General features: G+C 47.3%; 1 protein-coding gene and 1 pseudogene across 2 annotated transcripts in view; one reads left to right on the plus strand and one right to left on the minus strand.

Moving 5' to 3' along the window:
* The window catches only part of LOC146205342 (thiamine-triphosphatase-like), a 430,791-nt gene extending 404,145 nt beyond the window's left edge, over positions 1–26,646 (plus strand). For both annotated transcript variants that reach the window (XM_084589996.1, XM_084589995.1), the window contains exon 4: positions 25,767–26,646. In XM_084589996.1, the coding sequence (XP_084446122.1) occupies positions 25,767–25,894 (128 nt within the window). In that variant the 3' untranslated portion in view covers positions 25,895–26,646. The remainder of the gene's footprint in view (positions 1–25,766) is intronic.
* Positions 13,120–13,582, minus strand: LOC146205344 (uncharacterized; annotated as a pseudogene).
* Positions 26,647–27,045: the final 399 nt, after the last annotated feature.

The following is a 27,045-nucleotide window of genomic DNA, read 5'->3' on the forward strand; positions in this document are numbered from 1 at the left end:
CGACGACACGCTGCACAGCATAGTTATGAATGTATCTGCTGATGCACAGTTGTAAACGTCGGTATTGGTTTTTTCGGTGCCGAAAGTTTGCTTCGCCTGCATGCTGATTTTAATTCACCAATATTTTCTTTTGACTACAGAAAAATAAATATTATAAAGAATGGGCGAGAGTATTTTAACGTTCATCCACCGCTCAAGTGACGTTTTGAACAGACAAAAAGGCTGAAAAGGTCAACAAATTTTGTCGGACGCAGTCAAAATCAGAATACAGAGCACCGTTCCGGGGAAGAAGCGCAACGCAAGAGACCTGTTGCCATCCCGTATTACCACCAGATCTCGCATCGCTTAAAAAGAGTGGCTCAGAAAGGTGACGTGCCGGTGGTCTTCACCGCACCCCAAAAGGCGCAGAGCGAACTGGACATTGTATAAACGTCAGACTTCAGGAGCAAAGCGCAGGAGTAGGTTCATTGGCGGGGGGAGGGCATATGGCCAAACATTGTCGCCACTGCCGTGGTTGCACGCCTCGGTTCCGCGAGACGACAATCCTGAAAAAGTTCGCGTCTAAACTAAGTAGAGAAGTGTTCGAGGCCTACTGTATTACGAAGGAATACAGCTTGTGTGTCAGAAAAACCTTGGTCAACTTGTCTGATGAAGAGATTGCATATCTGGATAGCATGATGTCCCGTACATGCCTGCGCATCAGTGTTACGTGATGATCGTTTGTTAGGTCACAGTGTGATTGTGATAAATATATAAATGCGACCGTTGACGTTGTAATAAACCAGTTGAAGTTCCGCGCTCTTTCCTGTTGGTTTCTCCCTCGCCCCTTGTCCTTTTGCGCGGTTTCAAGATGCATTCTAATACTAGTCACCAACTAGCCCGCCTCTCTCTATTATACAGATTTGTCTGATATAACTTCATACAAACGCCAGAAACGAACAAATCCTGATCAGTTACATAAGTGGATTGCTTTCATGCTATAAAAGGCTATCGAACACTGCAGTTCAAAGAATAACACCGGCTGCGGTAGAGATGCCGTAGAGTGGCGACGCGACTGGTCGGAACTGAAAGGGTTGAAGCTTCATCCAAAATGTGACCAGCGAGCCGAACATAACTTAGCCTCCGCCATGCTTATCCTCCTCCCACCTCCCCCACCTTGCCTATGTTCAAGGAATACATTTCTGAGGCTACGCCACTGCCAATTAAGCTGAACCTGTTTCAGCACATGTGAAGAGATGAGCTCACGCGTGTCAGTATACGCAGTCCAGGAGCGCGACATCGTGATGAGTGCCATATTAGGATAGTAATTTATGCGCCACAAACATTGTATCTCCAACTTACAAAAAAAAAAAAAAAACCACTGCAGTTTGACAGGAGTTCAGTTAGAAAACTTCAGGTTTTAGCAGGCGCCAAGAGATGTCCTGAGGCGATAACCGCTCGCTCTAGCCGCGCAATATTTTCGATTTTGTGATCGCAATTATTGCTAATCGGATAAACCACTCTGGCGAAGCATGTGGTAACAGAAAATAAAAAAGAAGAAAAAGTTAAGCACAAAATGTATCCTCACTTCGTCCTGGCAAGCCAAACGAGAAATCCGCAATTTCGCATTTTTCACGGCTTCCAGATTTTCCAGCACGAGAACGCCTACCACGTGCTCTTCAATAATTGACGAACGCTGCATATAAAAACGGGCCGCACCAAAATGACGAAAAGAGAAAGCACCGACGTCTCCCCCTTCGGCTCGAGGCCGGGGCGGACACTCATGTTCAAATCGGGAGAACCTCTTCTCCTTCAAATTAAAAACGTCACCCAAGCGTGCTGTTCGATTCCTGGGGAATCACATTTCTGTTGGAGCTTTTTTGGGGGGAGTTTCTCCCTTACTCCCGCTTCATCCACCTCCACAAGCTGGGGTGCACTTCGTCGCCAGCCAAGCGCACTGTGAGAAGAGGATCCGGCGCGAGCATGTTCGGGCTCTGGCCGATTTCGCTGCCAGTCGCCGAGAGGCGACAGCGTCGCGCGGTTTGGGGCATGCCGGCAGATGGCAAAGAAAGGACATAAAAAGAACGGTAGGCGGACAGAAAGTGGGGGAGAGGGCCGGAGGGGAATTTGACCGCTTTGCCGAGAAGCTTTCATGGTGCACTTGCGTCCGCAAATACGCTGTCGCCTGCAAAGGCGGCAGTCAGCGCCGCGCTGCTGTAACAGTGTCATTATAAGGGAGCCGTGGCGCGTTTTTCTTTTCGCCTTTTCGCCCATTTCCTCCCGCGAGACCGACGCCTCGGCTTCGCACGCGATTTTGCCGGCGAGGAACACAGCCGGGAATGAGGCAGGCTTAATGAGTTCTTTGATGATGGCGTGTTCGCCGGATACCTGCCACTGAGCTTCGTTAGCGTTCAGGCGCGGTGTCATTACGACACGGCACGGATACGGATGGCTGTTTCAGGGTGAAACTCAGGTAAGGACCTCTCCCCGGCCATGAGAGGGGAAAGAGGCCCCACGCTGCTTGCTGCCGCCTCGGAGCTGGCCACGCTGCCCTTAGCGGCGCCGCCGCTCCTCTTCTGTCGGTGCGGTGGCCTTGGTGCGGCCATGGCTGACGCCGGACCACGCGCCGGATAAGAAGAGGCCAAAGGCTAGCAGCTGGAAAGGGGTGACTCGTGGCTTGTCTAGTCTGGAGTGTCATATAGAAACGTGAGCACACAGTCAAAAGTTTCGTGGAATGCACATTTGCAGCTTGACTTGAGGTGTGCGGGTCACACAAGTGTGCCACAATATCCCAAACATTACACTATTGCATGTTAACATACCGAGAAGTTTTGAATAAATTCTGAAAAGGTGTTCATGAACGTTTTTTTTTTTTTCACATATTGTGAAAATGCACAATAACAATAAATATATTCACAGATGATTTCACGGCAACTTGCAGATTTTGTTATTGCTATAAACGTAACTCGTTGGTTTAATTGGTGGTTATAATGTATCGACCTGACCGCAGGAAAATTGTTAAACACAAATTTTTTGCTACTCGTTGGAAGGTTAGAACAGTCCCATTAACAAGTGGGTAGGAATATCTTAGATACACCCAACGATTACCTCTCAATTACGAGAGAAGTCTCAGAAAGATGTACTTGAGAAATTAAATTCCTTCACGACAGTCCTGTTCGATACAAGGCTATGACAGCCGGCGCGCGCTAACGCAAATATGTATCTACAATTACGAGCGTATAACCCACTATAATTGACATGCCGAACTGACTGCTGTTCTCTGCGGTATTCTGATGATGTACTCAGTGAATTGGACTGAAGATGCGAAGGTCAGTGTATAGTGCTCTATGAGCATCCTTAGTGCGCGGTTACAACACAGACAAGATTTTTCCTCACGTGGGCGCCACTCGCCTTCAACTGGGCATGCATACTGAAGCCGGTGACCACGTCATTAATCGCTCAGTCATATACCACAGAGGCCGCGGAGGGGCTACAAAATGACCTAAGCAGCTTCGCGCTGTTTACGCTGCCGTGATTCGTAGCAGCTTCATGCTGTTCTCCGATATCATAACAATATCACAACAGCTACGTTATTTGTTAGTGCAATTCCTCCATCAGCCTTCAGCTTACGTGGTGTTATACCTTGTAAGAAAAAGTTCTTTTTGTGGCCTATGGGTAAGTCGAGCATTTATTTCAAATCCCAACCTAACGTACGGTTCTTTTTCCGGCCCGTTTGTAGTGCTAACTATGCTCACACACATCTACAAAGGCTGAAAACGCGTGTGCGCGCGCGGACGCACACACACACACACACACACACACACACACACACACACACACACACACACACACACACACACACACACACACACACACACACACACACACACACACACACACACACACACACACACACACACACACACACACACACACACACACACACACACACACACACACACACACACGCACACACACACACACACACGCACACACACACACACACACACACACACACACACACACACACACACACACACACACACACACACACACACACACACACACACACACACACACACACACACACACACACACACACACACACACACACACACACACACACGCACGCACATTGCGCTCTTCAAAAGCAAGAGTTCGCGACGCTGACATCTCATAAAGTAACTAAAAAAAAAAGAAACTGTGAGATTCCGTATACCTAGATGCAACTTTCAATCCCAATGAAAGCACGAGAAAATGTTTTCAAATGAAGTTCAATCGCGAGCAAAAACAAGAGATCCCCTCCACCGCGTGCTGTAGTGTTCCTGCATCATGTACACGAAAGAACACTGTGGTACTTGGGTGCCCCAATGTTGGCGTGGTAGATCGAGGCGCTCTATGCCGAATTAAAGTCACTGGAACTGTATACAGTATGCATTGGCGAAGCAGTCCTTTTGTTTCGAGACCAGCGCAGTGGCCGCCTAACAAAGCAGTCGGTAGGCCACTACGCCGACCTCGAAACCACGACTGCTTCTTCAGGTGTTGCTCGCATGCAGTTTAGCAGGGGCCTTACTTTTGGTCACAATAGTACGGAAGGGGAGCAATGCAAAACATTTGTGATAGTGTCACAAGTGGATTTGGAGTATTTTTCAACACTAGCCATTTGCGATAAGTTATGTGCAATGTGCCTATTACAGGTTACAGGAAATAACTACACTGAGGGAAACTGCAAGGTTTGGAGAATTAATGAACATATATGTACTTCTCTAGTTGAGGATTCCGTAGCAGCCAAGAGGTTGGTTGGAAGGCGCGCCATGTAGTCCCTGTCTTGCGACGAAAATGTTCTTAAGACAATGAGGAGGAAATCCCAGAATTGGATTAGCTGCAGTCACGGAGCGATAAAAACAGATTGCCGATAAATTTATACTTCAGGAAAATGTAATAAGAGACAGAGAGAGAGGGGGGGGGGGGGGATATGAAAAGGTCAGTGGTCGCGGTGTTTCAAACCTGACTCAGACATGCCATATGACAGTGATCAAGGCTGTTTAAGCGCTGGTTTAAGCGCAAATTGACTTAAAAGCAACGAAAAAAAAAAGGGAGGGCTAATAACCGACATTTATGCAAATTTTCAACAAAGCTTGGAGGCCGACATTGCCCACGCAGCAAACTTTGTATCCGGACGGAGGACGACTAAAGGACAACAGTATGGTAACGCCACCTAGGTGGCATTTTCAGCACCATTAGGCGAGGCCTCTTGCTGCGCGTTTTCACGGCATATGCATGGTAGTGTTCCACCTGGCTGGACTATCGTTTCTGCACGTTAAGGCTACAGACTCCCTCCCCGTTCTTCGAGTGCAAGAAAGAGGCACCGCAAAAATAAGCATAGATAAAACAGGGGTTTGCACTTTGAATTCCGGTCAGCCCCTCACTACGCTTGTGCGTGCTCGACTCGTGTGTGACTGGATTGAGCGAAGCGCTACTTTGCGTGCCGTTGGTTCATGTTGATTCAAGTTTAGTTGTCTCCTTTGTATCCTGAACCTCCACAGTGCCTTTAACGCTGTTCTGATTGCGCGCAGACCTTGACGACTCTAATTATTGAGCTTTGTTTACTTTTCCAAGGACAATTTCTTCCATTATAGCTGCAGGTGTGCAGTTATAACATTTTATCTGTCATGCTAGTCTCCAGACGATGCCGCAAGGTTGTATGAAAATTTATTACCTTTCGAAAAAAAAAATGAATGAAAAGCGAATGAGAGATGTCCAAGATGTCAAATATGCAGACTTCACCGAAGGTAAAGCTTTCTCAGCAGAAAAAAAAAAAAAAAGGTAATTGTGTGCCATCCGTGGCGCCGACCACTTTTTAACGCAATATCGTAAAAGCCGCATTCTCATGGAAGACCGGCGTCGCCGTTGTGAGCGAAAAACGGAAAAATTAGAAGAGTTCAACGCTGCTGAACCGTATTGAGCGAACGCAATAGCTGCGGGTGACCGAGCATTCTGATAAATGTTCTTTTTCTTCTTCTTCCCCAGCCCACACATAAAGCCCCGCTTTAACCAAGCCGTATGAATGTGCCTTAGTGGCCTATAGGGGTAACGAAATGCCAAGGTCCTGGCAGGCTGATTCTAACATAAGCGTCCCATGTGAATCGAGAGACCCAAGTTGGCAGCTCCTGCCAGCTTGCTGGTCACCGCCGGGCCACGCTGACGGCTCAAACTGCGAGCAGTATTGCTTTCGCAATAAAAACAGGCCTCTGGACGATGAGAGTTGTCAGGTGGCATGTCTGGGCACTATATAGCTGGTCGTCAGGTTGAATGGCGTCACGATCTCGTGACACAATATGACATGGCCGAGTTGTCAGGAACTGCCTTTTCAGGTGGCTCATTTGAGATGGGAGGGTGAAATTTGAATCGAACCTTCCGTGACCCTTAACTGGATGCCAACAGACATGCTACCCCTGTGCTGCGCAGACACGTTCGAACGGCTTATTGCTTAAAGCAGTCCTTTTAATCAACACGTACGTCGAGTGGTCTTTCACATAACGTGGCAGTTTACGACAGCATTCTGATGAGCATCTGTGGCATAATTAAGTCCCACATTAAGCGATGAGTGATTAAGCGAGTGACAATGCCGCAGACGGAAGCCATTAACGTTATCGCGTCATACACTTAAAAGCAGAGCTCAGGTGTTTCCCTAATTTTTTGCACTAAGAACGACGACGATTTTATTACTAGGAAGTTGATTGACCGCGCTTCGAAAATTTAAGCAGTCAGTATAGCGTATTCGGAAAACACACCCAAAAGAGAACACTCGCAACTCCGTAAAGAGTTGCATTTAAGATCAAAAGTCTGCCCCCGTGCAAGTTCCGAACAGTGCACATGCCACGCTGCATACGGGAACCGTCTGAAGATGCACTGCTGGTGCCGGCCCCATCATTAGGAGTGTCTCGTCAAGTGGCACTGTGTGCTGCTTAGCACTGGGGCACATCGAGGCACCTTATTTGGCACAGTTCGGAACTTGGAGGGAGGATCGGAGACTCTCGACCCAGATTTACTTCGTGACTAAGAAGGCCTTCTTTGTTGCGTTGGTATGTGTAGCAGTGTCCGAAGCGCAATGGCATCAAAATGACAAACAGAAAAAGTCGCTGCTGTGTCGTTTCACCTGACCGACTTCACGAGGCGTACGTGATTTTGTGACGGCATTGTTAACGGGATTGATTCGATTGTTTTGCTGCCAAATAGAAATTTGTGTGCAGTTATGATTTCTCAGCTTAAAATTAAATAAAGGAGGTATTAATTATGAAGAATCAGATTATTAGGTAACATCAAAGAAGCAAAATGGCAGAGGCGTATAGTTTTCTCAGCCTGATGAAGGGATATACCCAAAAATGGTCGAACTGGCTCGTCCTTCACTTCCTTAATTTTTTTGAAGTATTACACCTAAGAAAGCAACACTTTTGCATTTTCATACGAACATGAGGTAGATATGAAATGTAGTACCTAGGGACAGCTTTTCATAACTCAAACCTGAGTAAGCGCTTCAATAATGTCTCCTTTCTTCACCTTTCTTTGGACGAGATGACCGGAATGTAATATCTCGAAGTTTCTTCTGCACCGCTGCCTCTAAGAAAGTAGTTTATAAAAGAATTACGCTTTTTCTTATTTCTGCAGTGCCAGCATGCTCGATTATGGCATACAGGACATCCGCAAGTAGCTTGGAAGTGTTCCTGCACTAAAGTCGCTCATTATTCGTTATCTGAGTAGCGCTCTCCTCTTCCACGCTGCACCACATTTGACATTTTCATGGCTGCCCCCGCCTACAGATCCCAGCACAAAAGCACCTACTCAAGAACCTTCTCAGACGACCCTAAACTCTTAAATGCCCTGCGGCGAAAATTTCGGCAACTAATTTCAACGCCATGGCTTATGCGTTTTTGCGCGTTCTAGTGGATAGCGCAGGTGAGCTGGAAGGACGCCGCTAGGACTATGTATCACGACAATGAGAACGGAAATGTTGCGGCACACTATGCTAATACCATTAGGCGGTGGCAGTACTCGATGTTCCAAGGTCGGCTACAAATGGCAGGGTACTGCGATAGTCCGAAGACTTATTGTGACGGGCCGCACTTCACTTTTGCGGTGAAGGTTCCCTTTCCTCTAATGCTCTCAAAGCAAAAAAAAAAAAAAAAAAAAAAAAAGTATTGTCTGATAGTGTCATACGGTGACAATGCCGTGGGCAGAAGAACAGACAGACGTTACAGCAATGAAATTAACTCTTCATTGGGCTGAAGTAAGTGCCACGCACTTGCATTCCAGATGTTCTTGTCCATCGGGAAGGCAAGTACGTGGCACTTACTTCAGCCCAATGAAGAGTTAATTTCACTTACTTCAGCATTTTCTAGATCCCGACAAGTCTAAATTGGAGGCCAAGCAGCAACTTCACAGGCTAATACATAACTTTGACGGGACCGCGGCTACACTCATATCCCAAGTCCGAGACCACTATTTGAACTGCGCAAATGGTACAGGTGAACAAATGCCTGATTACAAGGACCAGAAAACCCGGAACTAGATAGCCCGATAACGGTTGCTGAAGTCCGGGCAGAAATAGACTGAGAACAAAGACTGCTGCAGGTCCGGACAGAGTCAGTAATCGAATGGTAAGAAACTTGGACTACGCGTCGATACGACACCTCGCAGCATTCATGCAGGAGTGTTAAGAGGCCGGTCGGCTGCCGGCGACATGGAAGGCCGCAAACCTCGTGTTCCTCCCGAAGCCGGGGAAACGGACGGGTTTCGAACACTTGTGTCCCATCTCGCTCATGTTATGCGTGGGTAAACTAATGGAGTATGTTGTTCAGGCCCGGCTGAACCGGTTTTTGAAGGACAACAATATCTATCCGAATACCATGATCGGATTTAGACCGCATATGGCCGCATGCGATGTCATGTCGCAGCTAAAAGAACCGATCATATACAATTCAACAGTAGCCACCAGGGTGGTCGTTGGTGTAGACGTGTCAAAAGCTTTTGATAACATGAAGTACTCGGCCATTCTCTAGAATCTCAGTGCATTAGACGTAAGAGTTCGCACGTACAACTACATTCGAGATAGAACGGCAACTATCGATATGGGAGGACACGCAGTAGAAGGTGTTCGACTGGGACACAAAGCCACACCGCAGGGATAGGTGTTGTCCCCGACCCTGTTTAATATCGCCATGCTTGGCCTCCCCGTAAAACTAGAGGAAATCCAGGGGCTAAACCCTACAGTATACGAAGATTACCTGACTCTGTGGATGTGCAGGGGCAGTGATGGTGAAATTGAACAGACACTCCAGCGAGCTATCGATGTCATAGAAAGATACTTAGAACCAATCGGGCACAGATGTTCGGTCGAAAAATCAGAAGCGCTCGTTCTCACGCCAATGCGATCGCCCCATCGTCGGCGTATAAAGCAGGCTAACACGGAAACTACACTCAGGGTCAACGGTAACGTTATACCAATGGTGGAAAGCATTAGACTTCTGGGATTACAAATTCAGGCTAACGGCAAGAACTCGGAAACAATACAGAGGCTAGACGCTAGCACCAGTCAGACTTGTAGATTCCTGAAGCGGATCGCAAACAAACTTGCGGGCTTGAAAGAAGACAACCTCCTTAGGCTAGTCCAGTCTTTCATGATCCGTTGGATAATCTACGTGGCGCCGTATTCACGGTTTCACAAGGCGGAAAATGAGAAACTTGACGTTCACATTCGTAAAGGGATCGAAACAACCCTAGGTTTACCACCCAATTCACCCACAAACAAGATTTTGAGACTAGAGATTTTCAATACCCTCGAAGAGCTCACAACGACCTCACAATACCATAGACTGTTGCGCAGCTGTACTGGTCGGAGCATTTTGCAGAAACTGAGCTATGAGCCGTAAGCATGCTCCAGACGTACAGACAAGGTTCCTAGACAGGTTAGGGACAAATTAAAAATACCTCCGCTCCCCAAAAACTTGTACCCCACCTACCATGAAAGCCGGGGAAGTGATAGAGCAGCAGCGCTGCAAGGCTGTTTTGAGGGCAGACAGGACGTCTTATATACAGATGCCGCACAATGCGCGGACGGTATGGGACATGTTTCAGTAGTAACTAGAGAAAACAGGGGCTCGGTAGTTTGCTGCAGCACCCGACACTCGACCGTAACGGAGGCGGAAGAGGTGGCCATTGCGCTAGCTCTAACCCAACAACAGGTCAAAATAATAGTTACAGACTCCAAGTCAGAGATTAGAAACTTTGACGCGGGCCGCATTTCGGCCATAGCAGCAATAGTGTCGGCCAGTGGTCCACCACCGGCAGAGCAGGTCACGCTCATTTGGACACCGGTGCAGTAGGGGTTGAGGGGGAACGAGAAAGCGCACGTACTGGCGCGAGGATACATTCCGGGAACCCATTGACATCTTATGCGCAACGCTGTACCCCTTGGGCGCTGAGGAGCCCCTATACAGTTCGGTGATGACCTTAATACCTATCAAGATATCCTGAATCATTACAAATTAGGTAGATCAATATTTCCGAAAGCACGTAAGCAACTCACCAAAATCGAGGAGGTTATTTGGTGTAAGCTACAAACTGGAGTATTCCCGAACCCCCAGCTTTAAAGCAAGTGGCACCGGGAAATTTTTAGCCACAGGTGTAAACATTGCGATGGCATAGCGGCATGATCCACATGATATGGAAGTGTCCTAGATTTGGATAACCTGACAGAACTGACGAGTTCTGGGAGGCACTACTTCTCAAACAGGACGAAAAAGGGCAACGTGAAGTCATCCGTCTCGCCCTGGCCGCTGCTCAGATCCAAGAGATCCAGTTCGACGGCTGAGGGGGAGGACATGGCTAGGACAGAGCTGCGCCTCGGATCCTCGCCAACCTTTTGACGGGTGCCAAAAAAAAGTTATTTCTCTCTCTTTCATTGGGCTGACTTGCGCCCCCAAAATAACTGAACAACTCGGCGGCGGCGGAAGCAGTATATGGGCTCGCTGGTGGTCTAACTACGATTACTCGTTGCACCCGTCAGCGTTCACTTTAAAGTCTACTGTCACGGCTCCGGAAGGGGTGCGAGGCGCCTTCTCGAACCGAGGCAAAGGTAGTTGGAACTTTGACGCCCAGCGTTAGCCGGTTACGTTCAGCGTTGTGAATGAGAACAGAGCCACGAAGTCAATGATGGAAAAACAACTATATATTCTCAGTATTATACACAGGATGATACGACGAAAGCATTTACAAGCATTTAAAACAACACAGTTAAGGTAGCATACAAAAAAAACTAGCAATTACAAATACATCAGTCAAAATTCTCACTATCAAGATACATGCAAATTGAACACAGATGTTTAAAACAAGATAAGACGAGCGTAGAGAAAGTTCAGAAGAAACTAGGAAACGGGCATATTGTCCGACGAGCGCGGCGGCACTCCACTCACAAAGACGGCGCAGATGGGGAGCTCTCGAAGGCGATGGTCCTTCCGGAGCCCTGGGGCGAAGTCTTCGTGGTGCGATGCGGCGGCGGTTCGGGGAGCCCGGAGTGCTTGGAGACGAGAGGCGCACTGCCGTTGGGTCCGAGTCGGCTTCTTTTCTAGCCTTCGGTTGACAATGTGTAAGACACGCCCACACAACAGTTCCCTCCCCAAGTCAGGGTCCGTAGAACAAACACGCACAAGTGCACACGCAGGAAGGGGCACGTAGGCCCCGCAACTTCCACACTGCATGGCCGCCATGTTGCGGATGAAAAAACGTAAGTCAGAACCAAAACAACCAAAAGAGGATGCACGTACGCCAACAACTTCGGCCCTGCTAGGGGTGACATTGTAAAACAAGCTGGGAGGACACCCCCGCTCGCGCACTGCGAGGGGGTTTCTCTAACTGCGCGGAAACTACCCCGCGACGAGAACGTGCACGTAGGCGTGCTCTTGACATTACCGACAAGGCAAAGGCACACAGAATACACTGAAGTATATCAATAAACTCTTCTAGAATACTACATATGGTTAATTGACATATTATGAAATATAAATGCGGCCACTTTTGTGACATCTACGAAGAAGTATCTAGATAAGTAAAACCAATTGCTGGGCTAGTTGGTATATTTGAACTAAATGGAGAGGTTCCACAGCGTCAACAAATACGAAAACACAGACATGGGCGGGACAAGCGCTGAATTCCAAGTGCTTATATTTTTTCAAAACGAGTCAAAATGAAGACCTTATGCGCGTGAGTAAAAATATAATGAAGTGAACTTGTTTTAGAGCATCCGCTTCTCGTTCGGGAGGTACCATGTTCGACACCTGGTGCCGCCGGGTACCCATCGGTTTCCATTCGGTACTACATTACCCCTGGCCTGGTGCTCAGCTCTTCTGGGGTGAAATGCTTGGGAAAGAGGTCATAGACCTAAAATGTTGGCTCAAAGAAAAAAAAAAGGCCACATAATGTGCTTCTACCACACAAGGCGGACTTGTGGTTGTCATGGTTGTCCGTGGGCGGAACGAATGACTATTTTTACGCCCTTAAATGCCTCCACACTGCCGGCAAGCATATGAATATCACTTTAGACCATTCCTATCTAAAAAAAAAAACTAAGTAGTCGACTTTCACCGCTAAAAAGAGATACCAAGGTTTCACTGATGCAGTCTGATTCCAGCCTTTTGATATAAGACGCTGCAAACAATTCACGGGCAAGAGTTTCCTTGCTCCTGCTTAAAATTCTGATTTTATTGCGAAATTAATACTACGACAGCCAAAGCGATACCTCGGGTGGCCGCAGTTACGCCGTTAAGAGGCGTAGCTATGGTCTCCTTCTAAAAAATCAGCTTGCCATGACATTTGAATTCACCCCTATGCTACGGGCAGGAGCTGCCAACTCGGGTCGCTCCGTTCATATGGGATGAGTGATATCAGAATCAGCCTGCCAGAACCGTTTGCATTCTCGTTACTATAGGACACGCAGGCGCTTCTTTTTTTCTTTATTGCATGGGAAAACTTCCGTAATAAAAGGAAAACCTCCACTTACTGAAACTTGCCCATGCCTGAAGTTACCGAGTTGCTTAATACGAGCTCGCCATACCCCTAGCCCGACAATGCACCATGATCAAAACATCAAAATTCTGGGAGGCACACACATCCATCTAGGTACGGCATCCAGTTTGGAGGTTCTTCGCGTGCAGCATACACACTCCTCACCAAAGCACACTGCTCCCGAAACACGGATGTGGACGGTCTTGGAGGCTCGGCATGCCTGTCCAACATACGACTTTTCCAAAGGCTGAACAGTCCCATAAACACAAATAGATCATAAGGCACGACAGAGGTTTTGTCAAGAGGCAGAAATCTAATAGTATATGATGTAATTTCAATGTCCCTTTTAAGAGTTCTATTTAGTAAGTCCCAAAAGAACACGGCACAGAATAAAGCAATGATCAATTGCCTCAGGCACGTTACAGGGACGGCAATTCACCGTCCACGGCACAAACATCTTCTTATGATGAAGAAATGTCTTGACATGCAACGTCGCTGTGTGTAGTTTTAAAAAGAACGTTTTTGCGGCTTCCTGAATGCACATTTGCCCAACACGCTTAAGAACAGTGGTGTCCAAAAAACCTAGATAAGGCTGCCGATACAACTGTGTAGGGAACAAAAAGTCAGTGAGAACCTGGGTGATCTGCTTTCTCGAGAGGCTATACAAGTAATCTAGAGAGAAACGCACAGTGAGAAAATTAAAAGTGTCAGCAACTTCCTTAAGGAATCCCCATAAAGGCCCCTCACGAGCCTGCCCAGTCGGTGCGAATAAGAAAGACAAATGAGGACTAAGACGTCTAGTGAGCACAGATACGAGAAACGGGTGGTTTGCCGATTTGAAAAAGAAAAAAACGGTAAACAAGTTGATGCACAAACAAATGAACAAAGCCCACTCAACCAAACTCTAAAGGAAGGAACAAGTTGTCACGCCACATGGGCTCCCGTTGAGAGCGCCACACAAATGTTGCAAATATTTTGTGTATTACTTTACCTTCCTCCTTGCACAATGCAGGACTTGAAGGATATACGCAAGCTTGGCAAACAAAAATATGTTACACACCTGTGCCCTAGCAAACACTGAGAGTTCCCTACCCATCCAAGCCTGTGTTTGTCGCCGCATAGGTACAATTTGTGAATCCCAGTAGGCTACGCTGTTGCGAACTTGGTGCAGCGGAACCCCTAGGTACTGGAGAGGACTACAGTCCCAGTATATGCCTCCAAACTGGCTTGGTCTAGTGCCCCAATGGCCTAACCAAAAGCCTTTGGATTCATCTAAATTTAAGTTAAGATTTTAGCCTACGCTGACGATATCGGCCTGTGTTGTTTTGACAAAAACAGGGGACCTGAAGCTTTACATTTGACTAACTGGTCTGCGATGTATCAGGCGCGGCTCTTAATTTAGATAAATATAGGACACGCAGGCACGTCCATACGGCTTGGTTGAAGCGTGACTTTATATGTGGGCTGGTAGCTTCAACAATTCTGATGTATGCGTCTACGAACAATCCCATTGCAACCTGCGGCAATTTCAATATTGATCTGTTATTGGGTGAGTGCAGTGACTATGTCTTTTTACTTCTGTCATTCAATCTAAAAAAAAAATGTCATTAACTCTTCGACTCGGATAACAAGTCAATGCGCAACTTTCATAGACTGTATGTTGTGCAACCTTGACATGAATTTGCTAGCCGGTGTGTGCGATGTTGTTGCCGATAATTACCTCACGTTTTTTTAATCGATATTTATTGTCTCAGGGCATCAGTAGGGTATGAGATGAAGGATGAATAAATGATTAAATGAATGGAAAAAGGTTGGCTGATTTTATGAAGTCCAGGAGTCAGCGATGATGATGTCCCTGCGTCCAAGCGATATATATGAGGCAGGATTGGTTGCTGAAAGGCCAGCTATCGTCAAGTGCCGGATTCGTGTCGGTTTCAGTGCTGGACAGTCCCACAACAAGTGGTGAATGTCGGCTTCAACATTTTCGTTTTTTTTGGATCGGGCAACCTGGGCGGGGATATAAGTGTCGGAAGTGAGACCACGTCCTAGTGACAGCTGGTGTGAGGGCAACAACGACCCGGATCCTCCTAAGCGCAACCTCCTCTGCATGGGTGAGACCACGGGAAAGGGATACCGCACACGGAGGGATAAGTGCCCGTGTGCGGCGCCGGAGGTGTTAGTTTCTTGATAAAAGGAGGGTAGCATCGTCCACTTAAAGGAGCCGTGGCATTGATGTGTCTTGGTTCACGAGGCGAGTCACTAAATCTGCTTGACTTTGGGAAGGCAGCAAGTCCTGTGGGACTCACTCAATACGTACTGATTGCGGGATACGCGCCGTAAGCTGGTGAATGTCTTGGAATATTTTGGGGCAACGGCTGACACGTCGGAGCAAACGTGCTGCTTGAAGTGCGTCAATGCGGATGACAACGTGGGCTGCAGGGAGCATGGTCATGAAGCTACGGAGCAGAGTGCCTCCTGAACTGAGCTCAGCGCAGAAAGATGTAAGTGGTTCCGAAAGCTGAAACGTAGATGTCTGATTCAAGCTAGGTCTCCATGGACAGCCTTGCAGGCTTGCATCCACGTGCACTAAATGTACCCCACGTTTATGTTGCTGTCACGAGCCTGCATGTTACCGCCTAGTCGAAGTCGTTCAAAGCAATCTTCTCGTAATGATTATGCTAAGGTTAGAAACATACCGTACTTCAGTGTATTACCTTCGAAAACATTCTAGGGAATTTACGGGCTCACAGTGCAGCACCAGAAAAAAAAAAAAAGAAACAACCAGAGTGAGAGGCTTCTCGAGCCCAACAGCGCGTGCAGTGCGTGCGCACTGAGTGGGCACGCGTCGTTCAACTTTTTGTTTTTCTTTCGCCGGCTGGGAACGCCGAACTTGCGTCTCCGCTTTACAGCGACGCTGTCCGCTACAGGGTCCTCCGCCCAGACGAAACAGCGAAATGTACGCGCCGACGGGGCAAGAATGAGAGTGCCTCGGCGGCACGCAGGTCGGCAAATAAGCCATGCAACATCCGAGGGGAGATCCTGGGGAGGTGTCTTCATGTATGCGGGTTTGAGGCAATCCAAGCAGACGATCTCTTCTCTACCATCCAGCAGGATAGTAGCCGACTTAGTCGTCTTGTTGAAGACGCGGTACAGGCCATCGCAGGGGGGGGGGGGGGGGGGAGGTAAGAGGCGCTTTTACAGAGTCTCGCTTTAGAAAAACATGCGTCGAGGACGTAAGGTGGTGCGCGAAGACCTGACGGTCAGGTGATCGAGGCGGGACTGGGCGCAGGTGTTGAATGCAGTCCTGGAGGCGTTGAAAATACTGCAAAGGCCGGAACCAGGGAGCCAAAGGAACTAGTCTCCGGGAAGACGCAGGGGTGCACCGAAGACGAGTTCAGCCACCGAACAGTCGAGGTCACGAAGAAGAACGGCGCGTAGGCCAAGAAGCCCCATAGGAACTCCAGTACTCCCAATTAAGGCGAGCAGTGAGGGTAGTCTTGAGTTGACGATGGAGCCGCTAGACCATGCCGTTGGCCCAGGGATGATATGCTGTGGTGCGGAAGTGTTTATGGCCGAAAAGACGGGTGAGGGAAATGAAGAGGGCGCATTGGAACTGACGGCTGCGATCCGTGGTAACAATGCTGGGGCAGCCGAAGCGGGGAACCCATGCTGAAACGAAGGCTTTAGCAACTGTTTCCGCAGTAATGTCCGGAATGGGCACTGCTTCGGGCCAACGAGTGAAACGGTTGGTCATCGTCAGAATGTACCGGCAGCCATTAGGGAGAGGTAGCGGCCCAACCAAGCAAAGATGAACGTGGTCAAAGCGACAGCCAGGTGGCAGGAAAGACTGGGGTGGAGTCTTTGTATGGCGGGCCACTTCGGTGGAATGACAAGGAAGGCACGAGTGGGCCCACTGGAGAACGTCGGTGTTCATGTTTTGGCCAGACGTACCGCTGGGTAACGAGGCGCTGTGTGGCTCTTATGCTGGGATGGCAGATGTGAAGAGAATGGAAAATGGCAAGACGAAAGGCCTCCTGGATGAATGGACGCAGGTAGAACCGATGACATGTCGCACCAGAGCAATCCGGTCACAAGCGGATGAGGCATGAGCTGCAGACGGAGGGCACGGAAGTGGTCACGCAGAGCTTGAAGTTCAGGGTCTTCTAGTTGCCCCGGGCCAGACATTCTCACTCGACAGCAGATGTAGACACGCCGATGGAGGTAATGCGCGAACGTACATCAGCTGCCTGAATGTCGATGCCTTTGATGTGCCGGATATCTGTTGTGAACTCCGATATGTAGGCCAGTTGACGAAGTTCGCGGGCGACATACTTGGAAACGTTCGTACGAAACACATACACCTGAGGCTTATGATCCGTAAGAATGTAAAATGGCTGGACCTCCAAAAAGTGGCGGTAATGCTGGATGGTGGAGTAGATGGCGAGCAACTTACGGTCAAACGCTGTAGTGAGTCTCGGCAGGTTGTAGCTTCCAAGAGAAGAAACCCAGTAGGTGCCACTCGGATTAGATTTCCTGCTGAAGAACAGCACCAATGCCCATGCTGGAAGCATTCCCCACGATACGAGTGGGCGCGAAAGTCCTAGGGTGGATGAGAAGGATAGAACCGGCGAGGGCTTGTTTTCCAGCCATGAAAGCAGCCTGAGCTTTGGGAGACCAGGAAATCGCGGAGGAGGATTTGGTTGTGCGAAGAAGGTCGGTCAGGGGGTGAAGAAGCTCGGCGCATGCAGTGCGGGATAAAGCGTCGGGAAAAATTCACTAAGCCCAGGAACTCGCGGAGCTTGCGTAAGGTAGTGGGGGCTAGGAAGTCTTTAACAACTTGGATGTGTGAAGGCAATGGACGAATTCTCTGCGCCGAGATGTGGTGGCCCAAGAACCCAAGTTCAGAAAAGCTGAAAACATTTCTTGGCGTTGACGACCAAGCCAAATTCTTGAAGGCGTTGAAAGAGTTCCAGGAGGTGATGCTGGTGATCTTGTGGAGCACAACTCGCGACGAAGATGTCGTCAATGTAGGCAAACACAGCCGGGAGCCCGGGCATCACTTCAGCAATGAATCTCTGGAAAGTTTGAGCTGCGTTGCGTAGCCCAAAGGGCATGAGTACGTACTCAAAGAGACCGAAGGGTATAGTGATGGCCGTTTTCGGGATAGCCGGTTCAACAGAGATTTGACGGTACGCTTTTGCCGGTGTGTCAACGGCGAAGAGCCAGAAAAACTACGCGGGTGTAATACAAATCACCAGGTTCGCTTTGTCCAATGAGCGGAAGGTGTTATTCCCTGCCGTTGAAATGTAAAAAAAAAAAAAAATACATAGGACAGACCGGCAGATGCACTAACGATAGACTGAAAGAACATAAAATTAACGTCGATCAAGCGCCCAGGCATATTGGAATACATGTGAAAGACTGGCCATCCAAAACTTGTATGGCTGAGTATGCACGATGTAAAGTTGTCGATAAACACGCCGAGCAGCTGGTTCGTTAGATAATTGAAGCAACCGAGATAGCAAAGCTTGGAGGTGATCGTATCGGCGAACCATCTGTACTTTTGACCAAAAAAAAAAAAAAGAACTGGAGCTGTTGGATATTCAGCGATCATTGTGTTCTCTTGCTCTTGTGTCCCATCCATGGTTTTTGCGCTGTTACCTCAAGATGAATAGCCAACAAGCCCAAGTTGCTGTTCTGGCTTTTACAAGGTCCACTTTACTAAAGATCTTGCATCCGTCCAGATGTCCAGTGAAACCTTGGATGTGTGGAAGGTAATAGCTGTCGTGGACCGTGTAAGCGTTGAGAGCCCTGAGGTCACCGCACGGACTCCAGTCACCCGATTATTTCTTGGGCACCAGATGGAGCGGTGAAGCCCAAGAGATGGACGAAGGAGGAATAATACCCAGCTGGAGAATGTGGTCGAATTTCTGTTTAGCAATCGCCAGACGCTCACCGAAGAGCGGCGCAGACGAGCTGCGACGGGTGGACCATGCTTGACAATGTGGTGGGTTATGCCATGCTTGGCAAGCTGGTGGAGATTACAAGGCCTCGTGACCTCGGGAAAGTCTGCGAGGACTTGGGCGTACGGACATGACGGGATCAGCGTGCGGGTGCCAGTGGAAGCGACAGCGGATATAATGCCAGTTATGGAAAGGCGCGTCGCGCTGTCGATGAGACGATGGCGACGCATGCTGACGTCCAGATCAAAATGCATCAGGAAGTCGGATCCGGGGATGGGTTGATGGACATCGGTGACGATGAGGACCCATCAAAACGTGCGCCACAGGTCGAGGTCCAGAGTTAGGGACCGGAGACCATACGTGGCGATGGAAGTTGAGTGGACCGCACGAAGAATAAGTCCAGGTGACTTGGAAGTACGTTCAGCATAGGTGGACGGCAGAACGCTGACTTCAGCACCACTGTCGACGAGGAAGCCCAGGCTGAAAATGCGGTCCATGACTACGAAAAGGCAGCCAGAGTGAAGAGAGAGGTCACATGCCGCCGTCAGTGATCTCGCAGAGTGCTTTCCGGCCAGCTGCATGGTGGAGTGCATTGGCAGGTTTGGTGATACCAGAAAATAGGCTCACTGCGAGGACTGGAAGAGCGCGAACCTCTCGGCGAAGATGAACGGCGGCGAGGACTTGAGGAGAACCCGTGCTAGGCATCAGAGGACATCCGAAGGGCATCGAGAGAAGCGGCCAGCTGATTGATCCGGGTCTCTAATCATGAAATGACGGATGACTCTGATGGAGAGGAGAGGGCGGAGACGGAAGAGGTTGCGTTATGGACTGGATCAGCTAACTGGGCGAAGCGGCCAAGAGTCAAGTCCCCCGCAGCAGCCAAGACGAGGCGGGTGGACTGCGGCAAGCGCTGCAGGAAGAGCCCTCTAAACAGTGATCCGTTCGAGCCGGCGTTGCTTTCGCCCAGGATCTACCGATGATGCTAATGAGTAGCTGGAAGAGGCGGCGGTTGTCAAGCTCTTCGTAGGTTGGCGGCTGCTGGAGGCGCGCAGTCACAAATAGCGTGGTGCGGTCTAGAGTGTACTGCTTAAGTCTCTGGTACGGAGTATCGCCTAAGGGCCTAAGGATGATATGCGCCACCAGTTGAGCCACCTCAGAAGTCAGGTTGGAAAGTAAATGACGAAACCGAGATGCCTTCGAGGTGACGTGGTGCACATGGAAGGCTGGGCGAACCACTTTTGCGGATGCTTGGGCCAGAATGTCGGCAGGTGGAGCTGCATAGCTGCGACGTCCCGTGGGAACAAGGTAGCGTCAGGCGGAGGTTCGCCTGAGGGCGGTAGGTTGCTGGGGTCGGTCATCTCATAGGCCGGAGTCACCACTGTAAGGAATATATGGGCTCGCGCAGCGGAGCATCAGAACAAAACGACCAGCGTGGCAGGCTTCTTGAATCGAACAGAGCGCGCAGTGCGTGCGCACTGAGCACGTGCCGTTCAACTTTATTTTTTTCTTTCGTAGGCTAGGAATTCCAGCCTTGCGCCTCTGCTTTACAGCAACGCTGTTCGCTACAACATGATTAATGAATACGTAAATATGATTTTGAAAATTTTGTTAGTTATATTAGCAATGCAATCACCGAATCTACGCGTGTATATCTAAACATAATTATGACCACCCCATAGGCCCATGGATAACTCAGGACATACTAGTTGTTCTGAAGAGTAAGGATTCGTTCTACCAGAGTTGGAAGAAAAATAAAACAAATTAATTCTACCGCAAGCAGTTTAAGTATTACTGGAATAAATCAGTAGCAATGATTAGAAGATCAAGAAAACTATATTATGCAAATCTGGTTACGCAAAACAAACAGCACAGAAAACAACTATGGAAGATAGTAAGAAACGTAACTGGGACCGAACAACAAAATGTCACCCCCACCAATATTTCCCCTCGTTTTGCTAATGGTTTCAACGATTACTTCATCAACGCGTTCTAGTCTTACCGGTCAGTTTTCATTGTAGTTATCTGGTTCATGTGTACCTAAAATTACACATAATAACTTCTATTTTCAGGAAGTTTCTGCTGACAATATAAGATCTGTTGTCAGTAAAATGGCAGTAAACGAAGCAGTTGTCTTGATGGCATACAGACACGGGTAATTAAAGATAGCATTGATATCCTTGGTCCTTACCTACGTCACCTGTTCAACCACTCCATAGAAGATAATTGTAACCCAGATATCCTTAAAATTGCTAAAGTTGTACCTATGCATAAAAATGGAGATCCAAGCCAACCAAGCAGTTATAGGTCAATCTCTGTACTAAGTGTACTAAACACTCTTTTCGAAAAGCTAATTGCGCTCACGGTTAAAACATATCTTAACGGGAATAATATTTTTGCATCTGAGCAGCACGATTTTGTGGAAAATTATCAACTTCCACAGAGTTGTTAACATTATCACGAACACTTAACTCCGCAATGCATCAAAATAACACTGCTGTTGTTTTCCTAGATATTAAAAAGGCATTTGACACTATCTATCATCCCATTGCAGAAATTAGAAAGCTAAGGATTTGCAGAAAGCTCAATCAAATTCTTTCACAGCTTCTTTCACAAGTATTCTCGGAAACAACGGCTACTTGTTTATGAATTCATGTCAGGTACAAAGAATATATATTGAGTTGTATCATGGGGACTCTGTTATGAATCCGATATTGTTTTCATTTTATATAGTTGATTTTCCGCAGACACTTCACTCTTCACAATTAATAATGTACGTAGATGACGCTGCCTTACTAGTTACTGGCGAATCTCTTCCGGTAATTCAAACAACAGTAATGAGTGAGCTCAAAATTCTGTCTTCCTAGTTCTTTAAAAACTGCCTAACCTTGAATGTCGCCAAAGCTAAGTACGTTGCTTTTCAGTCTAGGTACAAGACAACAAATAATTTTAAACTTCCTATAGGTGGCTCGTTATATACAACCACTATCGTCCTTCAAACACTTAGGAGTAATCTTTTATTGCGATTTACATTGGAAAGAACAAATTAACAACGTACGCAAAAAAAAAAAAAAACTGCTTTCGGATGCCACATGCTAGTTAGGGCGAGGTACTACTTTCCATACGATGTATCACGCTCCCTTTACAACTTTTTCTGTCATTCACGTATCAATTATTGTTGTGAATCTTGGGGCCAAACATATGAACCTATCTTATCCCCTCTAATTCGCCTTGAAAAGCGGGCACTGAACGCGATAAGAGCCGATTCAGATCACTCTGAGAACATTTTTGATGCTAACCATGTGCTCTCGTTCCCATCCTTGCGCAACTATAAAATCTCGTTCTTGATGAACAACATAATAAACACTAACTTTCCCCTTCCGTTAAACCTTTTTGCCCCACCTTCCCGTAATACAAGAAAAACAGTCATTTGTAATTTTAACCTTCCCAAATGTATAGCAATGTTTATGGCGAACGTCGGATAAAGTTCAATGGAGCAAAACTATGGAACGAATTGCCGATCGAGGTAAAAGTAGCCAGAATTAAAAAAAAAAAAAAAACTTGCAAACTACATCACAAGTCCAATCAAATTTTGCCTGAAACAATTGTCTTGTGAATTACTGACACCTCATTTCTCTATTATTCTATATATATTCTTTTCGTATTTTGTATTCCACAGTATTATGTATTCTTTGTATTCTTCTTAGAGTCTCCTATATTTTTCTTGGTTTTGTGGTGGATATCTTGTAAACGTGTCCCACTGTACACATCATGATTAACTTTTCAGCCCTCCGCGCTCTGCGGCTGAACAGCAAGTGATTTTTGCATTGGACCGGCCACCAGATTTTATTTCTATCGATACCAACAGTGTTTGCGCATATTTCTCATTATCGCAATAAAGTTCCGAATAAAAAAATAGTGCCGCGTTATTATGAACTTTCATTTGGGATTCAGAATCACAGACAACGTGGAACCATTACATTTGCAATTTTTGTTACGGCACGAGAAGCGTTAGAACGTTTTCTAGCGTATTCTCTTGATGTTTTCCTTTGCAAAATCGCTTCGTTGTCTGAAGTCCGGCTTTCATCGCTCCGTCTCGAAACACGCGCAGAAGGAAACGTTAAGAGAATACCAATGTAGCAGCATATAGAACGTCGGGGCAGCGAAGGCGGCACCTCTTTCTTGCCTCGTACCATCTTCGTTGAAGCGCCGCGTTGTCTAGCAATAAGCAACACATTACACCTGAACAGGTAACTAAATAAAGCTAGACTACGAAATAAGTTATAATTGAGTACTTAATAAAGAGCTCGCATTTTCTAAAATCACCCTCTTTTCGCCTCTTTTTCTCTTGTCATTTAGCAGATTCTTTACAGAAGAGTCCCCTCGTTAAAGGCGCCCTTTCTGTGAAATCCTTACATCAGGAATGAAAAATTCTGCATGCATGGTATAGTCTCGCTACAATACCGACGACGTTCCAGCGAAATTGCTGCTAAAAGATACGTTTCTCTTACAAAAGCATCACATTAACAAATAATTTAACAGTTCAGCATAGCGCTGCTTTTATAATATAGCCAATTTTGTAATATCTGCTTTCACCTTCTAGCATGAAATGAAAAAAAAAAAAAAGAGACAGGATACAAATCTGGGAAATTTAGGACAGGTTCAGTATGGGGTGCACTGTCCAGTAGAGTCCAGTGCGGGTTTTTGGCGAGATGGAGATTCCTTGTACCCACTCATGCACGCCTTGTCCATCACTATGCGTCCGCGTTTATTGACGCATTCAGCGGAGGACGCAACCTTGCTCCATTGATTCATTCGCGAGAACAGACATGGCATTATAATCTTTTTAGAGACAGGTACCCCTACAGAAGAGCAAATCTATGTCCACTTCGCCCAAACGTGTGGCACAGCGCTGTTTCTGTCCTTTATATTCGATAGCCCACCCTCTTGATGCGTTCTTCAGCATCTACATTCATACTCGTAAGAGGCGCGTGTCTTTTTCTAGATAATCGATTTGCGCGAACACTGGAAAAGAAGCTCTCGCTTCTCAAAGGGGCAGTGGCCTCTCACAGTTTTCGATCGTGAACAAATTCAAGCGCGAGGTCCACTGTGCCTTCCGTTCGTGCTGTGCACTCATAGGGTTCAGTTTTCCGGATATTTTGGGACGTAAATCAGACAACGGCAATAACCTCTGGGGCGCCATTGGAAGAAGTGTGCGATCACGTCTTCGCTAGCATCGACCAATTGTAGCGATATATATGCGGCGCAAACGCACTATTTTCTCCCTTGTCAGGGTTCTTCCGAAACCTGTAGAAAGCCATAATGTGGAGCTTTAAAAAATACGCCAAGTTAACGAGGACACATTAAAGTAAGGAAACTTTCGTTTCAGTCGCATATTCTTTGTCGACAGACACCTGTGCTCAAAAGTACAATCTCACGAACGTATGTACATGCGCATAGGAAACCAAAGTGCGCAAAATTTATCTTACGTTTTCTTTGTCTGTATAGAATTGCCAGTGTCGCTCACTCACCGAGTAGTTCCAGAATGTCAAAGGACTTGGGTTAGAAGCCATTTAATGAGTTATCATCCGAGGAATATGTGTTCCGCAATAGACCACACTAGGGAGAGGGATGACGTCACGAGGACGGTTATAGATTCCAGTAGGTATCACATTTCTCGTCCAGAGGGGCTCGAAGCCTGCTACAAGAAAAAAGAATGCGGCTGTCCCGAAAGATATGACATGCAACTTTATCAGAGACAGAACCAAAAAATGATAGATGGTTTGACTCCATCAACTTACATGTAAAAGCGTTCAAATTTCGTCTGTCAGTCTACGTGGAAGGACTTTCCCATCTAAAACTTGGTGTGAGCCACCCAAATTTCTGGGGTGGGCCAAGTCTAATTTGAAACGGGGGGGGGGGGGGGGGGGGGCGGCAAGCTTATTTTGAACGTATATGTAAACTAAATTTTCGAATTTCATTTTCAAATTGCGCAAAATCAATTTTTGGGATGGACCAGGTATATTAGTTATTCCGCCTCTTACCTTTAACTCACCTTAAGAGGGCTATGCGATAGCAGTTTGCTGGGACTCATTGCGCAGAGAAAAAAGCTGACAAAGACGACGACATGCAATCCACAGCGCGAGGAAGAGGCAGTTAAACACGCGGGGCGACCAGCTTCCGCCACAGCCACGGTGCTCCGTACTGGCTTCCCAACCCATATCGTTCCGAAAGTTTATTTTTTCCTCACTTCTAACCTCGGCAGAAGCTTCACATATGATTCGTGGTTCGGTTTGTAGTGCCTTTGCACTAAAATCGGCCGCAATGCGTCTTATGTTAGAGTGCTAATGTGGGCTCATAGAGCTTGGTTTAATCCTGATTATCTTGCTTTCGTAATAATTACAGATTGACTCTAGCCTCGCGTCTATCTTCGGCTTCTCTAGGAGCTATTTGGGTCGGTGCGACATTTCGCTCCTGTTTTATAACTGCCACCGTACTCTTCGTTGTTGTTTTAAGGGAGCGGGGGGGGGGGGGGGGGGCACCGGCCCGCAGCTGTTTGAATGCCGCTTCAGAACTAACAGCTTAATATTTTTAATGCCGGGATTTTAAACGGCCGTGCCGAACTTTTCGATAGCCACACAGCGGCGCTGAGGCAGACGTTTCTAGTCATTTTCCTCTTTTCGATTACCCCTTTGTATTATGCGCCCCCCCCCCCCCCCATCCCCTTCAAGCATTATTAGATTGACATAGTATTTTTGTATTTTCCAGGTGCTCAAGATGGTCTCCCGGCCGAAGGAAAACTGGAAAGCTACTTGAGACTTCAGCAGCCAGCTCTTTACCGTCGCCTAGTCGACAATATATGGCCCCACGCGAAAGCAAAAGATGATCGCATGTGAGAAACGAAATTTGACTGATAGACTTACCGGCTTAACGCATGAGACAGAGAAATCTGTCGTAGGTTTGGTTTAGCTATACAGCTTTGCTTTCTACCCTGGAATCACACTTAGGCTGCACATTCCTTTGCTAGCCTCCTCCTTCCAATCTATAAACGCTTTCTATGTGTCCTCATCCCGGTTGCTTCTTCCTCCGGTTGCTTCTTCCTCCGGTTGCTTCTTCCTCCGGTTGCTTCTTCCTCCGGTTGCTTCTTCTTCCGGTTACTTATTCCTTCTTTCGGCATATCTTACCAAACCACTAGGTCCATCCGTCGCCTCTCTCCTCTTCCAACTTGCATTTTCCTTCTTCCCTCTTCCCTAAAAATGCAGAGAATGCCACTTGCCGCGGTAGCAGGTGGCGATCAATTCATTGTGTAATACACTGCCGATTCCAGGGTAGACTGTAGAGCTAGGTGGCTAAACCAGTCCTATGCGACAGATTTCGCCGTAAAAAAATAAATCAAGAAAGCATTAGAATTTGCATCGGAAATGCTGGGCCCAAATATTCCTTGTGGATGCGTCAAGAAACGTGTGTTCCCTTCTGATGTTTGCCGACTACACTGCCTAACGATCTCTGCTAATGTAGCTATCTTCCACGTACGTGCCGTGCGCGAGTGTATGCAATGCAATCGATATAGTTAGAAAATAAAGCAAAAAAAAAAAACACGCATGGCGCAGTTATCTATAAGAAGGAAGCGGATAATGAATTCATTAAATAAAATCCCAGGTGGTCGAAATTTCTGGAGTCCTCCACTAAAGCGTCTCTCATGGTCTGACTCGCTTTGGGACGTTAAACCCCACATACTAAACCAAACCAAACCATCATTAAAGAAATATGCACCTTCACGAGGACAGTCAAACAAATATTTCCACCGCCTATCGCATCTGATAAGCCGGTTACTGCGGATATTTTGACGCCAGCTAAGGCATTACTTGACCATGCAACAGCGGTCAAAGTAATGCGCAGCATAATCAGCTTGCGAGCATCGCAAGAACGCGGTGAGAAGAATGAAACCAATGGTAATGCACGGTAAAGGGTCGACGGTAGTGTTATCTTTGCTGGAGCCTACTGATAATATTTCGTTGAAGCAGCAGGACGAGAATATTTCGAATGT

The sequence above is a fragment of the Amblyomma maculatum genome, chromosome 1 (genome assembly GCF_055883805.1).
Source record: "Amblyomma maculatum isolate TAMU_Amacu chromosome 1, ASM5588380v1, whole genome shotgun sequence".
Taxonomy (NCBI): domain Eukaryota; kingdom Metazoa; phylum Arthropoda; class Arachnida; order Ixodida; family Ixodidae; genus Amblyomma; species Amblyomma maculatum.